This window comes from Myotis brandtii, unplaced genomic scaffold (assembly GCF_000412655.1).
Source record: "Myotis brandtii unplaced genomic scaffold, ASM41265v1 scaffold1875, whole genome shotgun sequence".
NCBI lineage: Eukaryota > Metazoa > Chordata > Mammalia > Chiroptera > Vespertilionidae > Myotis > Myotis brandtii.
This window is the reverse complement of record NW_005356961.1, coordinates 572,259-588,200: the sequence shown is the minus strand read 5'-3', so window position 1 is coordinate 588,200 and position 15,942 is coordinate 572,259. Positions and strand designations below refer to the sequence as shown.

At 38.6% G+C, this 15,942-nt stretch overlaps 1 protein-coding gene and 1 pseudogene across 3 annotated transcripts in view; one reads left to right on the top strand and one right to left on the bottom strand.

Moving 5' to 3' along the window:
* The window catches only part of CLCN5 (chloride channel, voltage-sensitive 5), a 158,526-nt gene that overhangs the window by 4,840 nt on the left and 137,744 nt on the right, over window positions 1–15,942 (bottom strand). For all 3 annotated transcript variants that reach the window (XM_005864537.2, XM_005864538.2, XM_005864539.2), the window contains 7 exons: window positions 11,600–11,722; window positions 10,573–10,779; window positions 6,890–6,970; window positions 6,113–6,655; window positions 3,912–4,098; window positions 2,184–2,582; window positions 1,819–2,035 (listed from right to left, as the gene is read on the bottom strand). In XM_005864537.2, the coding sequence (XP_005864599.1) occupies window positions 1,819–2,035; window positions 2,184–2,582; window positions 3,912–4,098; window positions 6,113–6,655; window positions 6,890–6,970; window positions 10,573–10,779; window positions 11,600–11,722 (1,757 nt within the window). The remainder of the gene's footprint in view (window positions 1–1,818; window positions 2,036–2,183; window positions 2,583–3,911; window positions 4,099–6,112; window positions 6,656–6,889; window positions 6,971–10,572; window positions 10,780–11,599; window positions 11,723–15,942) is intronic.
* LOC102262054 lies at window positions 8,723–9,123 on the top strand (annotated as a pseudogene).

Genomic DNA, 15,942 nt, shown 5'->3' with positions numbered 1-15,942 from the left:
TGGAACTGGAGAGCATTATGCTAAGTGAAATAAGCCAGTCAGAGAAAGATAAATATCACATGATCTCACTCATTTGTGGAATATAATGAACAACATTAACTGATGAACAAAAATAGATCCAGAGACAAAGAAACACCGAACAGACCATCCAACCTCAGAGGGAATGCAGGGGTGGGTAGGGGAGGGGGTAAGGTAAGAGAGCAACCAAAGAACTTGTATGCATACATTTTAGCATAATTAATGGACATGGGCACTGGAGCGGTAGGGGGCTTGTCCTGGGGGGTGGGAGTGGTCAGGGAGGGGTTGATTGGGGAAAAAGGAGACATATGTAATACTTTAAACAATAAACAATGAGGTACCATCTCACACCTGTCAGAATGGCTATCATCAACAAATCAACAAACAACAAATGCTGGCAAGGATGTGGAGAAAAAGGAACCCTTGTGCACTGCTGGTGGGAATACTGGTGCAGGCACTGTGGAAAACAGTATAGAGTTTCCTCAGAAAGTTAAACATGGAACTCCCATTCGACCCAGTAATCCCACTTCTAGGAATATATCCCAAGAAATCAGAAATATCAACAGAAAAGATATATGTACCCCTATGTTCATAGCGGCACAATTTACGATAGCTAAGATTTGGAAACAGCCTAAGTGCCTATCAGCAGATGAGTGGATTTTTAAAAAGTGGTACATCTACACAATGGAATACTATGCTGCTGTAAAAAAAGAAGGAATTCTTACCATTTGCAACAGCATGGATGGACCTGGAGAGCATTATGCTAAGTGAAATAAGCCAGTCAGAGAAAGATAAATATCACATGATCTCACTCATTTGTGGAATATAATGAACAACATTAACTGATGAACAAAAATAGATCCAGAGACAAAGAAACACCGAACAGACCATCCAACCTCAGAGGGAATGCAGGGGTGGGTAGGGGAGGGGGTAAGGTAAGAGAGCAACCAAAGAACTTGTATGCATACATTTTAGCATAATTAATGGACATGGGCACTGGAGCGGTAGGGGGCTTGTCCTGGGGGGTGGGAGTGGTCAGGGAGGGGTTGATTGGGGAAAAAGGAGACATATGTAATACTTTAAACAATAAAAAAGGGGGAAAAAAAGAAATATCCCAGAAAGAAAGAACTTTGGCCTTAGGAGTCAGAAGATTTATGTTTAAAGCCTACCTGTATTATATATTAACTGGGAGTGCTAGTATAAATCTTCCAACCTCACTGAAACTTGGTTTTCTCATCCTCATATAAGAATAACAAAAGTAGCCCTGGTCAGTTTAGCTCAGTGGATAGAGCGTTGGCCTAAGGACTAAAGGGTCCCAGGTTCGATTCAGGCCAAGGGCACATGCCCAGGTTGCGGGCTCGATCCCCATTGGGGGGCATGTAGGAGGCATCCGATCGGTGATTCTCTCTCATCATTGATGTTTCTATCTGTCTCTCCCTCTCTCTTCCTCTCTGAAATCAATAAATTTAAAAAAAAGAATAACAAAAGTATTGTAAGGACCAAATACTGTACATATAATACTTAATACCATTATAATTTCATAAGAACACTGCTATTTCTTTTGTGGGGAGGAATTGAGTTATATATAATATGCAACCTGCAGTTCACACCTCTCAAACCCACTTTCTTCCTCAAACTCCTTTTTTGTAAATTATGACGATAAAAGAAACACATCCATCTTCATTTCAGAGCTTCAGAAAGGCCTATAAGTGCTACTAATGTTCGTGTGAATTACGTTCTTTCTTTCTCTCTACAGTCTTTCCCCCACAACCCAATTCGCCTTCACCAAAGAGCTCTTACCCATTGTGTGTAACCAGGCACTGCCGCAGTCCCAGCTTGCGGAAGATATCCACAACGATCTCCATGGGGGTAAGGTCAGTCACAGTGAAGGGGCTGAGATCCAGGATGTTCCGAAGCTTTAGAGTGGGTGGAGTGTATGGTGGCATTGGAGGAGAATGCTCGGTGAAATAAATGATGGACGTGCTCACAACTCCATCCTGTTTTTTACGAGCATTTTCTATTTGAAAAATAGGGAGAAAATGTTGAAAATTAAACTGCTATTTCTGGCTCCTAACTAGTCCCCTCTTCCCTCCATCTTCCCCCATTTTATGAATATTTATTTATTTCCACAGTGAATTCTATTATCCCTTTTCTGGAATCCTTACCAATTGAAATAATGAGATCTCTTCGGAGGACAAAACCCACAAGCCTTTGGGACTCGCGGGACACCACTACTGGGAAGCCACTGTAAGTGGTTTCACTGATTACGGTCTCTACATCTTCCACAGTCATACTGTCCTGAGTAAGGACAGTCAACAAAGGATCATTTCTCCGGGGTTTCATCACATCCATTGCCAGGGTCTTATGAGCAAACTCTTCTTTAGCTTCAAGAAAGGGGTATCCATTGAGACGGATGTGGGCATCATAGATGCCTTCCCGCCCAAGAGCATCTGCCACCCATTTGCTTGTCATTGCTGCAGCCATCAGAGGCACAATGTACTCCAAGCCACCAGTTAGTTCAAACATTATGACAACCAGAGAAACAGTCATCCGAGTCACTCCACCTGCAAAGAAACGGGCACAGGCTATTGAAGGTGGGAAGAGTATAGGATTCATTACAATTATTTACCTGCTACAGGTCTTACTCAGGTAAAGCTTACTTAACAGAAACATTGCTAAAAGGAGGTCTCACTCACAACTGTCGACCCCAGCAATGCATTAAAGGAAGTTTACAATGGAAATGAACCAGAGTTCTCAAAATAACATCTGCAAAAGTATGAGATGCCTTCTTGATTCTTGTTTTATTTGTCTATTGTGCTCCCCCCATTATAAAAGTAGCTGCAGGAGATATCCATAATCTGTGTAACACTACAGAGGTTCTCTGCAATGTGCAGGCCCATTGTGGAAAATTCAGAAAATAAAAAACAAGTATATCATATCTATAAGTTCACTGCCCAGAAATAAGTAGAGTAAAATAACTTGAATGAATTTTTCAAGTTGTTTACTATGCCAAAAAATGTTTTTCATGAGTAAGCTCATACTACATGTTTAATTCCCCACATGTTCTCCCCTCCTCCGCTTTATGCTGGGAACATTTTGTATATTATTACAAATTTATTTAACACTATTTAAATATGTTAAATATTAACATCACATTCAATGGTTGCATAGTATAACATTACATAGATGCACCATATTTTATTTAACCAGTCCGTTACTGTGTATTTTATGTTGATTCCAACTTTTTGCTATTATAAATAACATCATGATGAACATTCTTGTGCAGACATATTGTATACATTTCTGATACAAATTTGTATACATTTCTGATCATTTCCTCCATATGCTGGAATTTGAGAGTAGAATTATTCTTAAAGGGGAGGAATGTAGATATATAGCAAAGAATGTTTTCTTTTTAAAGTATTTAACAATTATTTAATAAAAGAGTATGCTATCATAGACAATAGACAATTTGTAATAATATACATATGTTCCCAACAAAAAGTGGGGGAGGGAGAGCATGTGAGGAATTACATATAATGTGAGCAATTAGAGAACTACTCTCTGGGGGAAAACTTTTAACATGAAATCTGAAGGCTGAAAGGAACCAACTGTGCTATAGCTGAGGGAGGAGCATTCCTAGAAGGGGCAGCAAGTACAAAGATCAGGATGAAGGAATAGGCTTGACATATCTGAAAAAACTCAGAGCGGTATGGGAAAATAAATACCTGTACTTTGGACAATCAAGAATGCTTTCTTAAAGCACTTGAAAAATGGCAAACCCAACAGAAAATGGTCACTTAAAAAAAATCTGCAGTCAATTGTATTTAATATCACTCTTCTTAGTATGTCACCTGGGTAGCAACTTTGAAATCAATGCAAACACTACTCACCTAAGCAGGCTGCAGCCCCAACCATCGCATAAAGGCCAGGAGTGATACAATCAGCTCCTTGGCTACACCAGCTATTGAAGATGGCCCAGTCATGGTGGTAATAAGCCATTTGTTCCATTCCTACTCCTAAAAGTCGACCTGCTATAGCACCAACAGCCATGCTAGGGATAAAGAGACCAGAAGGGATCTGCAAAGAGAAAGTAATAGATGGTTAGTAAGAAATAATGTCATTGCCTGGTATATGTAAGGGCTAGAGGATTGACCCTCTGTGAAGCAAACAGGCCAATGACAATGTAACTATATACTATGCTAGTAAGTGGCTATAAAGATATGTGTGACTACAGGGACTAGGGGTTCTCTGGAATGTGCAGGCAAGTATGACCGCAAAGAATCTTACCCGGATTCGGGGTCCATCAGGCTAGAGCCTGAACTCTCCAGACCAACAAAGAACTGGAGGCAGAAATTAAGCCTTTCCCAAAGAAAAAGGAAAATAGATGGAGTTTCTCATATATGAAGACATTTTCCCCAATTTTTAATTCTTATCAACAACAATTATCTTTTATTGACTATCTACTATGTTCTATTCTGGATGCTCTAAAGATAAGATTTCAGGATGTAGGTACTCTTATTCTCAAATCACAAAGAACCTAAGATTCAGAGAAATTAAGTAATTTACCCAAGGCCAAGATTTAGTAAATACTGATGATGGAGTTTAAATGCAATGCTCATACCCACTCTTATGTACTGAATCTTAACCCACTGCTCACACAAAAAGAATGGCACATAAGGTTTCAGTTTATTTTGTGACAATACAAAGAAAGATTAAATGATTAATTATTTTAAATCAGGTAGTGATTATGGTTGCATGACTATCCAGAAAAGGAACCCTCATCTGTCTCTCCACTCTTTTTTTTTTTTAACTCCTAGGATACTACAGTGAATTCTCAATTTTCTGAGCTAAGAGAGGGACATGATGACAAAGATAATCAAAACAGCAGATTATTTTTAAATAGCTTGTGTTTGATTTTTTGGAATATATTTGAATCCAGGAAGGTCTGGTGGTCTGGGAAAATGACTTTAAATAAAAGAATAAAGCCAGAGGTGAAAATTACTTGAGAAGCACTGCAAAACTTTTCAGGGTGTTGAGGAGGATGGAAGATTTGATCTCAGAGATTTCAGTACTGTCTAAACTGCATTGCTGTCTCTAATTCCCTGGTTTGAATCTCCACTTCCCTAGAGAATGAAGGCAATAACTTGGTAGTGGGGTGCTAAAGAAAAGGCACAAATTAAAACCAGGAAGGAGGAGGAAAATACGTTAACAAATTTTCTTTTCTGGTTTCTTCTGAAACACGGAAATAATAACGGGTACTAAAAGTAAAACTTGCTGTCTTGATGTCTCATTTTGACAGTTTAAATATTAATTGAGGATCAACTGTGAATTCCTTGATAATTGGACATTGATATCAAATGTATAAAATGCATTTACATAGCCCAGCCAGTGTGGCTCAATAGTTGGATGTCAACCTATGAACCAGGAGGTCACGATTTGAATCCTGGTCAGTTAGGGCACATGCCTGGGTTGTGGGCTCAACACCCAGAGTGGAGTGTGCAGGAGGCAGCCGATCAATGATTCTCTCTTATCACTGATGTTAATATCTCCCTCTCCCTTCCTCTCTGAAATCAATAAAAATATATTTTAAAAAATACATTTACATATATATTGGGCTAAACTATATGAAGTTGCTATTTTAGTGGTCAAAATGGTTGAATATTGGCAACTTCATTTGGTTCAACCTAATATTTTGCTTTATCAGTAAACTCTAAAGCCACCCTATAAGGACCAATACTATATTGGATAGATATTATTTTAATACACAATGCATAGAAATAAATACCTCACTATCCTTTTTGAGGGGCAAAATATTTTTTAACTAAAAAGAAGACAACATTTCTACTTAAAATCTCAACACTGAGGTTTGCATTTGGTCTAAAACTAGGCCTGGATCATTTTAGATAGAGGTACAATTGTCCAAGAAGTTATGAGGGCATATGGAGGTAAAAAGGGCTTTGGGGGTTGAGTAATAACGTTGGATGAAGTTGGAAGCACCACATGAGCTATGAGGATTGTGTGATATCTTGGCTCTGCCCTCCAAACCCACAGCCACACATATACCCACTGAGCACCAAAAGAATCTCCTCACCTTCATGCCAAAGGTGAATATAGTAATGACAATTTTCATTATGAGTGTCAAGGCCAGCTGCCACATGGCACTGTAGACTCCCGCACCAGCAGGTCTGTCAGGCAGGTCACCACCCTTGCTTGAGTTGAAATGGTTCTCATAATCACAGAGCTTAGAGGAGTCCAGAAGGCCACAGTCATTAAATAGTTCAGAAATGAGCTCACTTGTGCTCATTCGGGTGTATTCATTGGGGAAAGCCAGGATGGCAGTGATGGCTGTCACAACAAGTACCTCTATGACAGGATACTTGCCCAATTGGGTGGTCTTACGCTTCCGACACCAGGCAATGTTTGTGCGGATAAATAAAGCTCCCCACAGACCACCAAATATGCCCAGCAGAATGAATGGCACAAGCTCAAAGAGATGCCACGGGGTGTGAAACTCCACGTAAAATAGAACCAGACGGCTGTTCCCAAATGGATTGATGGAGCGTAGGGTAAATGCTGCCACCAAGGCAGCAAAGAACGAACGCCACAGTGTTTTGAGGGGGAAATAGTAGCTGACCTATAAGAGAGAAGGGGGAAAGGCAAACTCAGTCAATATGCAGAAACTGTTTCGGGTAAAAAGTTGGTGCTGTAGGAATTAAGAACTGAGAATGAAAACTGCCCAGAGATCTCTGGTCACATGATAAAGTACTGAGTTATGCAAAGCACTTTGGGACTACCATGTACATAGACACTACCCATGATTCCCAACACAAAAGCATGCACATGTGCTACAAATAGTTAAAAGTATTACCTCTTCAAGGCTGAATAATACTCCGCCAATAGGCGCCCCAAAGGCGACAGATACACCAGCTGCTGCTGCAGCCGACAAGACCTACAACCCAAAACTCAAAATTAACAATAGAATAATGCCACTTTCCTACCATCAATCACAGTTTTAAAAGGAGTGCTAGTGGCTACTAAACATTTTTTTAAAAAACTTTACATACTCCATATGCAGTTTATAAAACAAATGAAGTTCAATTTATACTTTGAGAGCAAACATTGTATTTGGATTTTGAACACATATTTCACATGCTGGAATAAATAAATGGTCTTTCATTTGTAATCAATCTAGGTATGCTTTATTCCAAATTATGCCCCCATCTTCAATACACACAATTCCATAACTGAATTTGAGTCTGTATTCATCACCTAAATCAAGTACTTTCAATGATGTGTTTACATAGCACTTTCTTTGTAAAGAAACACTTTTTAAATTAAATTTTAAGGAAGGTTCTAATGACACAAAACTAAAGTTACAATTAGTTCACAGCTATTCAGGAGCTGCAAATATTCATATAATAGATATTTAAGTTTTCCTATACTATGTGTCCTACTCCATGTCTAGTGACCTACAGAAAAAGAAATAGGGAGGTAACTAGAAGCAAGGTTGGGAATATATTTTGAAGGGAAGAGAAGATCTATGTATGTTTAGGTATGGAAAGATAAAGGGCTAAGAGGGAAGGGGAAAGCATGACAAACACAAGAAGTAATGGAAAGATAAAGTCCTGTCATCAGATTCTGGTTGCTGTGGAGTGATAATATGATTTGGGGTAGTAAGAAAGTATTTGAAAGAAAAAGTAGACAAAAATTGAGAGTTTTTTTGTGGATGTATTAGCATTTCTTTTTTAAATTGTTGACAGTATTACAGATGTCACCCATTTTCCCCCTTTGCCCCCCCTCCACCCAGCCCCCAACCCAGCCCAGGCCTTCATCACATTATTATCATCTGTGTCCATGGGTTATGCATATATGTTCTTTGGATAATCTCTTTCCATCCCCCCTACTCCCACCTCCCCTGAGTTTTTTAAGAATAAAATGGTTCTTGGCAAAATAAGTAAACAGATTTCTCTGGGAGTATAGGATGACCAAGGGAAACGAAAGGGAGGAAAGAGTGAACTCTTTGATGCTAGCTGGGGAGGACTTAGAAATTTATGGCTATAATGGTTTTCATCTGAGAAGAATGACAGTCAACATGGAACTTGAGAAAGGGGATTTTAGTGACTGTTTAGGATGAATTACGTGGGAGAAAAATCAAGGTGGCTTGTTTGCTATAATTTTAACTTGTAGAGTGGAGTTTATGCCCTTACTTTTCAAATCTTTATTTTATTCAACCATCTGCCCACTTTGACCAGGCCCTGGGACACAAAAGGGTTGCTGCCAATCAACAGGAAAAAATAACTGGAAAGTCTAAATAAGCAATAGGAAGTCAACTAAAACTTCAAATATTCATGAGTCTAGTTAGAGAAATATATTACATCTGTTCAGAGAAACAGCCAAATCAAACTCCCCTCTCATTTTATAAGAAATTATTTAAACAAAAAATTTTAATTTTATGGAATGAAAGTAATTAGCAATCTACAGTTCCAAAGTCACCTCTACCCCTGCAAAACCAGCAACAATCAACATTTCACTCTTGTCAAAGCTGAAAAAACAGTTTTGCCATATAACATTATTGCCATATAACAACTTCACCAACTTAATACTACCTTTATATTCCTCTACCATTCAGATATATATGTCTCTCTCTAGCCTTCCTCTCCTGTCAGGAACTTTCCCCCCTTGAACTATCAAAATGTATTCCAGCTTTTTCTGCCATCAGTCCGTGCCTCCATAATGGTGCGCATGAATATCCTGGCTGATGCTCTGAAGAGTATTAACAATGCCGAAAAGAGAGACAAACGCCAGGTTCTCATCAGGCCGTGCTCCAAAGCCATCGTCAAGTTTCTGACTGTGATGATGAAGCATGGTTACATTGGCAAATTTGAAATTATTGATAACCACAGAGCTGGGAAAATTGTTGTGAACCTCACAGGCAGGTTGAACAAGTGTGGAGTAATCAGCCCCAGATTTGATGTGCAACTCAAGGATCTAGAAAAAAGACAGAACAACTTGCTTCCGTCCCGTCAGTTTGGTTTCATTGTACTGACAACCACAGCGGGCATCATGAACCATGAAGAAGCAAGATGAAACACACAGGAGGGAAAATCCTGGGGTTCTTTTTCTAGGGATGTAATACATACATGCAAATAAAATGCCTCAAAGGACAAAAAAAATGTATTTCATATTTAAAATTTCAACACCTTTGAGTTTCCTTCTAGGTCTTAATTTTTTTCCTTTGTTTTCAAAATAAACCACTAGGTTCCAATTTTATGAGAAACCCTTTATAATAGAATGGCCTTGGTATTGACCCATTCCATATGTGATTTCTTTGTAATTCAAGGAAAATAGAGCAAGAACCATTATTTTCTTAGATCTCTAATTATAACAGGACAAAAGTAAACAATGACCTGGAACATTTTTCTAAAATGCTCTTCCTTCTCAAAATCCTCAACATGAGAACTCCTACAGAGACGCTTTGGTGGAACTAATTTAGCGTGGTTGAGACAGAAGGCAGAGGGAGATCCAAGACACAGAGTTGAATGCCATTTGGTGTTAGGTAGAAATAAAACATGAAGAGCCTGGCATCTGAAACAAATGCTGAGTGTGTATTCTTTCATAGGAATAGACTTCTTTTTTAAAATCTTCTATTGTTTAACTTAATTTATAATAGAAACTACACACAATTGTATAGAATTATATATAATAAAAAGTTTAAGTCCTTACTTCACCTTTACTGTCACCTCACTTCCCATTCACCAGAAGTAGACATTTTTTTAAACAGTTTGAGGTAAAACCACTTTCCAGACATTTTCTTTCTAGGTGCAGATACACACACCTATTAAAAACATTAATTAGCCCAGCCAGTGTGGCTCAGTGGTTAAGCATCAACCTGTGAACCAGGAGGTCTCAGTTTGATTCCCAGTCAGGGCACATGCCTGGGTTGTGGGCTTGATCCCCAGTGTGGGACATGCAGGAGGCAGCTGATCAATGATTCTCTCTCATCATTGATGTTTTTATCTCTCTCTCCCTCTCCCTTCTTTTGTAAAATCAATAAAAATATTTTTAAAAATAAATAATAATAAAAAATAAAAACACTAATTAAATTATACTAGATACATTATTCTGAAATTGTTTTTTTTTAAAAACCTAACATTGTTCTCTGGCCATACTTTCATGACAGTATATAAAGGGCTATCTCGGTCTTTTTAAAAGTTGCATAGTTTTCTATAGTATGGACGTAAGATTGTTCAGTCAGGCCCTTGTTGTGCACATGGTGATAATTTCAGTTTTTCACTATGTTGATAAATAATGCGCTGACTATCCCCATACATCTTTGAGCACACATATGCTAGCATGTCTGTAGGATAAATTCCTAGAAGTGGAACTTCTAGGTCATAGAGCATTTGAATTAACATTGGTAGAATCCCCAAATTTTCATCCCTAAGAATTACCATTTATGTTTTCACCCAAAACAAATAAACAAACAGAGAGAGAGAGAGAGAGAGAGAGAGAGAGAGAGAGAGAGAGACTGTTAAGGCCGTTTGTTATTACCTCTCTGCGTTTGGCTTCATTCTTCCTGTATTTGTTGAAGCAGTGGCACAGGATGTTCCCACAACAGCAAGCCACGTGCACTAGAGGGCCCTCTTTGCCCAGGCTCAAGCCAGAAGACACTGCCAGCACCAACGTGATGGTTTTGATAATTAGGGTCCACTTACCCAAGTAGCCCCTAATAATAAAACCACTCAAGATAGTTTTTATCTGCAGGTCAAACACAGAGAGACTGGATATAGACTAAGCAAGTAAGAAGCAATAATCTGGACCTCATTATAGAAACTATACCTTTTGAACATACAAATGCTAGACCTACAGTAATCCTAGTTTGGGAGGGAGGCCAGGAACCCAAGAAAGTGAGAACTGTTCTTTAAGTTTTCATGTTTCTTGTTTCTTTTTTGGCCATGTGATAGCTGGGCAAGGGAGTATTGTAAGTATGAGAGTGTGTATATGGAGAAGGGGAGGTGGAAAGGGAAAGTATTTTCCTTACAGACTAATATAGCCTTGATTCCCTGCCAGAAAAATTTGTAACTGTGACTTCGTCAGGAAACAGAGAGGGGCAAGGTCATCTGGGTAACCTTAAATCTCAGTGGTTTCAATCAATGTCAAGCAATCTAAATCAAAAATAATTAGAAACAGGGTTTTAATCACCCTTTTTTCTAGCCCGAATCAGATTGTAGAAAATGCAGCCAAATAGTTTTATTTATTCTGCTATAACAAAGTTGACAATACCACTACATTTTCAGGCCAGAATCTTGAGATCTACCCTGGGAAGCTTCTTGAGTAGAGAATGGTAGAGGTCTTCAGGGGCCTAGTTCTCCAGTAACCCACAGGAGGCTAGGAATCAACTCCTTTTAATATCCAGGTGGCTCAGGAGGGGAGGAAACTTAGGGAACACTTAGAGAGGCCCTAGATTGCCTCAAGATCTAACCTTGTTTAATATTCACATTGTGGTATACATATTAAAGGGTTTTAACCAAAAAGGATTCATTATTGTTACCATTTAAAAGCCATTTTAGAGACTTACCTCAGGGATTCCGGAGCCACAGGCATAAGGTGCAAACACCTTGACAAGAGATACGGCAAGGAAGGCAAACAGTAGAGCCCAGAGGACGTACATGAAATAATTGACTATGTAGGCAAAGGCTCCCTAAAGCAGGGAAAAAAGAAAAGAAGTTTTGTTAGCTCAGACAGCCTCAGTAAGGCATGCAGCTCTTCTGAGTAATAGATTTTCAGGAGAGGAAGTCAGAGAGAAAAAACCTAATATTAAATTGCTTAAGATGTTTCTTTCCCGATTATCAGCAAAGCTTCTACTAAAAACACTGTCAGCCCATTTGCTTCTGAAAATGAAGGGCTTGCTACACCCAAAAGAAACTGACAATGGCTTCTAAGGATAAACAAGAACCAGGGCAAACAAATTCCTGAAGCAAATTCACTTTCTATATGAGTGGTTTGATAGGTTTTGTAGCCAACGGTACAGTTGACCCTTAAACAGATACTGACCCCTAAGCAGCTGAAAATCCCCATATAACTTTTTTTTTTAATTTTTCAATTATAGTTTACATCAGTATTACTTTGTATTAGTTCCAGGTGTATAGCAGAGCAGATAGACAACCATATACTTTACAAAGTGATCCCCCAATATTTCAATTACCCACCTGGCCCAATAGTTATTAGAATATTATTGACTATATTCTCTATCTGTAATTTCCATCCCTGCAACTATTCTGAAATTATCCATTTGTACTTCTTTTTTTAATATATTTTATTGATTTTTTACAGAGAGGAAGGGAGAAGGATAGTTAGAAACATCGATCAGCTGCCTCCTGCACACCTCCCACTGGGGATGTGCCCGCAACGAAGGTACATGCCTTTGGCCGGAATCGAACCTGGGACCCTTGAGTCTGCAGGCCGATGCTCTATCCACTGAGCCAAACCGGATAGGCCTCCATTTGTACTTCTTAATCCCTTCGCCTATTTCACCCAGTGCCCCAACACCTCTGGCAACTATCATTCTGTTCTTTGTATCTATGAGTCTGTTTCTATTTTGTTCATTTATTTTGTTCTTTAGATTCCCCATATAACTTTTGACTCCCCCCAAACTTAACTACAGTTGGCTCTTCACATCCATGGATTAAACCAACTGAAAATAAAAAACTGTCTTTGATATGCAGTTGGGAAACCACGGATGGTAATATGAAAATACTGTGTTCTATCTGTGGTTGGTTGAATCCCTGGAGGTTTGAATCCATGAAGGAGAACACAAAGGGCTGATTATATTTAGTAGTATTGAAAAAATTCTGCATATAAGTGGACCCGCACAGTGCACAGTTCAAGACTGTGCTGTTCAAGAGTCAACTGTAGCCTGGCCAGCCTGGCTCAGTGGTTGAGCGTCGACCTATGAACCAGGAGCTCAGGGTTCAATTCCTGGTCAGGGCATGTGCCCAGGTTGCGGGCTCAATCCCCAGGAGGGGGCATGCAGAAGGCAGCCAATCAATGATTCTCTCTCATTATTGAGGTTTCTCTCTCCCTCTCCTTTCCTCTCTAAAATCAATAAAAATATGGTTTTTTTAAAAGTCAACTTTATTAAGATTAACAGGCCTTCTATTCAAATGGCAGGAACTTGGCTACACATTTGAAGTTTGGGTTGGCTCTAAAGTTTCATTAAATTCACCTTTGGCAACCTACCTCAGTGTCAAATTCTCATAGAAGGTATAGTGTCTAAAATTCATGGGTGTTTTTCTTAAAATGCACAATTATGTTCTGTAGAGAATGATCACATCTTTGAGAGAATTTTGCTTCTACAGATTCAGCAACAAGTTTATGTAGTAGGAAGTTTCAGACTCTGACCATAAAACAAAACCAGTAAAATGCCAGATATCCCAAAGAATAAAATGGCAATAGCTATTTTTTAAATGGAGAAAATAGAATCAAGATAATATACTTTTGAAACTACCCTATGATAACAAAGTCTGTGAGAAAATAAATCTAATTTTAACCACCAATAAGAAATCACCAACATTAAAGGGCTTGCAAATAGTTATGTCCTATAAAAAATATTTTGAACATAAGGAGATTATGCATGCTGATATACACATTAGAAGTTGAAATTCAATCAAATTACACAAAACTCAATGAACTTTTGACTTTTTAAAACATAATACTATTTAAAAAATTGCTGACCTAGACAAGGAGAACCAAAATGGACAGGTTTTTTCTGAATTATAATTTTGACACAGGTTTTCCATTATCTTACTCCCTCAGAGAAACATATATTTGTTCTCTCTTTGCCTTTGGAATGTAGCTAGGGAAGAGGACTCCAGAAATTGGAAACAAAGAGGAAAGGGGGGAGAAAGGGAACGTAGCTGAAATTGGCTAGAGGCAGAGACCAGGAGGCCAAGTTCTTGGCAGGAGAACTCTTAAAACCCAGAAGACTTTTTCCCCAAGCAAGGATTTTGTTCATAAAAAGGAGAGCCAGATAAATTTTTCACTTAAAAAATCTCAAGCTCCAGTTTGAAAGTTATGGTTGGAACACTTCAAAATATTCCCAGCTATAAAGGGTTAGCAGGGATGGGCCCTGTGGTGATGCAACAATAGTTCCATATCTCGATTGTGGTGGTGGTTACATAAATCTATACATGTAATAAAATTGCAGGAGACTACACACACACACACACACACACACACACACACACACATGTAAAACAGAAGAAATAAGGTCTGTGGATTGTACCATTGTCAATTTCCTTGTTTTGCTATTATACTATACTTGATAAGATGTTAGCATTGGGAAAAGAGAGGCTGGGTGAAAGATAGAGGAGACCTCCCTATATACTGTTTTTGCAACTTCCTGTGAATCTATACTTCAAAAATAAGCTTTCTAAAGCAAGGGAATCATATACACATAAGATACACACACACACACACACACACACACACACACACACACTCACCCTAAATTCCAGTGCTTCTCAAATTTTTCTACCCAAGTACTGCTAATCTAGGAAAGTAAATAGAGATATCAGGGCAGGGGATGGGGGCACCCAGGAGCAGAGCTGAAATAGAAATTATGTTTTATCTTAACAAACATGGGAATTTTGCATTTCTTTTTAATGATTGTTTACATTTAATTTTTGAGAAAAAAATCTGCCAAATATGTAGGAAAGACTGATATTCTGGGAAGGCACATAGCATTTATCCTGTGGTTTCACCTATTCTCTGGCATGCTGACCCCATTTGAGAAGCTTAGATTTAAACCCTCTCATACACACAGTATATATTTACCACTGTTATTGAACTCTGTTCCCCAAACCAAAATATGCACAGCCATATATACACATAAACACTGTTATTCCTGACTTTATTATTCTCCTACCCTTTTTTCCCTTGACTGACTGTGTGTGTGTGTGTGTGTGTGTGTGTGTGTGTGTGTGAGAGAGAGAGAGAGAGAGAGAGAGAGAGAGAGCACGCGCGCCCCATTTCAAATGTGGACCAAAGTAGGTGGGGAGAAAGTATATGTAATACTTTCAACAATAAAGATTTAAAATAAAAAATAAATAAAACGTTACATGAATCTTAAAAAATACAAACAGCCCGGCCAGTGTGGCTCAATGGTGGAGCATCGACCTATGAACCAGGAGGTCATGGTTCCATTCTCGGTCAGGGCACATGCCTGGGTTGTGGGTTCGATCCCCAGTAGGGGGCATGCAGGAAGCGGCTGATGGATGATTCTCTCTCATCATTGATGTTTCTATCTCTCTCTCTCCCTCTCCCTTCCTCTCTGAAGTCAACAAAAATATATTGAAAATAAATAAATAAAATAAAAGTACAAACATATGTCCTAGTGTTATCCCCCTCACTTCACCAACAGAGTGGATGAGTAGTGAGCTGAGATAGTACCTGTTTTAATTAGTAGAAGTCAGAGTGAAATTGGGAATTGACAGTTGCTTTGTTCAGTTTTATTTTCTGTTTTTGTTTTTAGTAGGAAAGATCTAACTTACAACCAAGTGGTAACAGAAAGGCAAACAACTGCAAAACAAAGTTAATACTTCTTTGAAAAATATAGGCTAGCAAAGAAGGACAAATGAAAATACTGACAATCTCAAAATGGGACTGGGGTAAGTTTATTCCTGGGTTTCTGTTGTTTTGATATAGATTTTTCATATTCATAACATAAGTTTTTACTTATACTAAGGGTGTCATTAGAGCATTTTGAGCAAAGTATACATACCATAGTTTTTTTAATGCTGTAATTTAATGCTCAGGGGAAAATTACTTTTGGAATCTACACAATAAACATTCATAACCCAGTCCATCCTTTGTTAGAAATTGTAGCTTTCCTGTTGGTTGGCTCTAACTTTTCTACTGAAA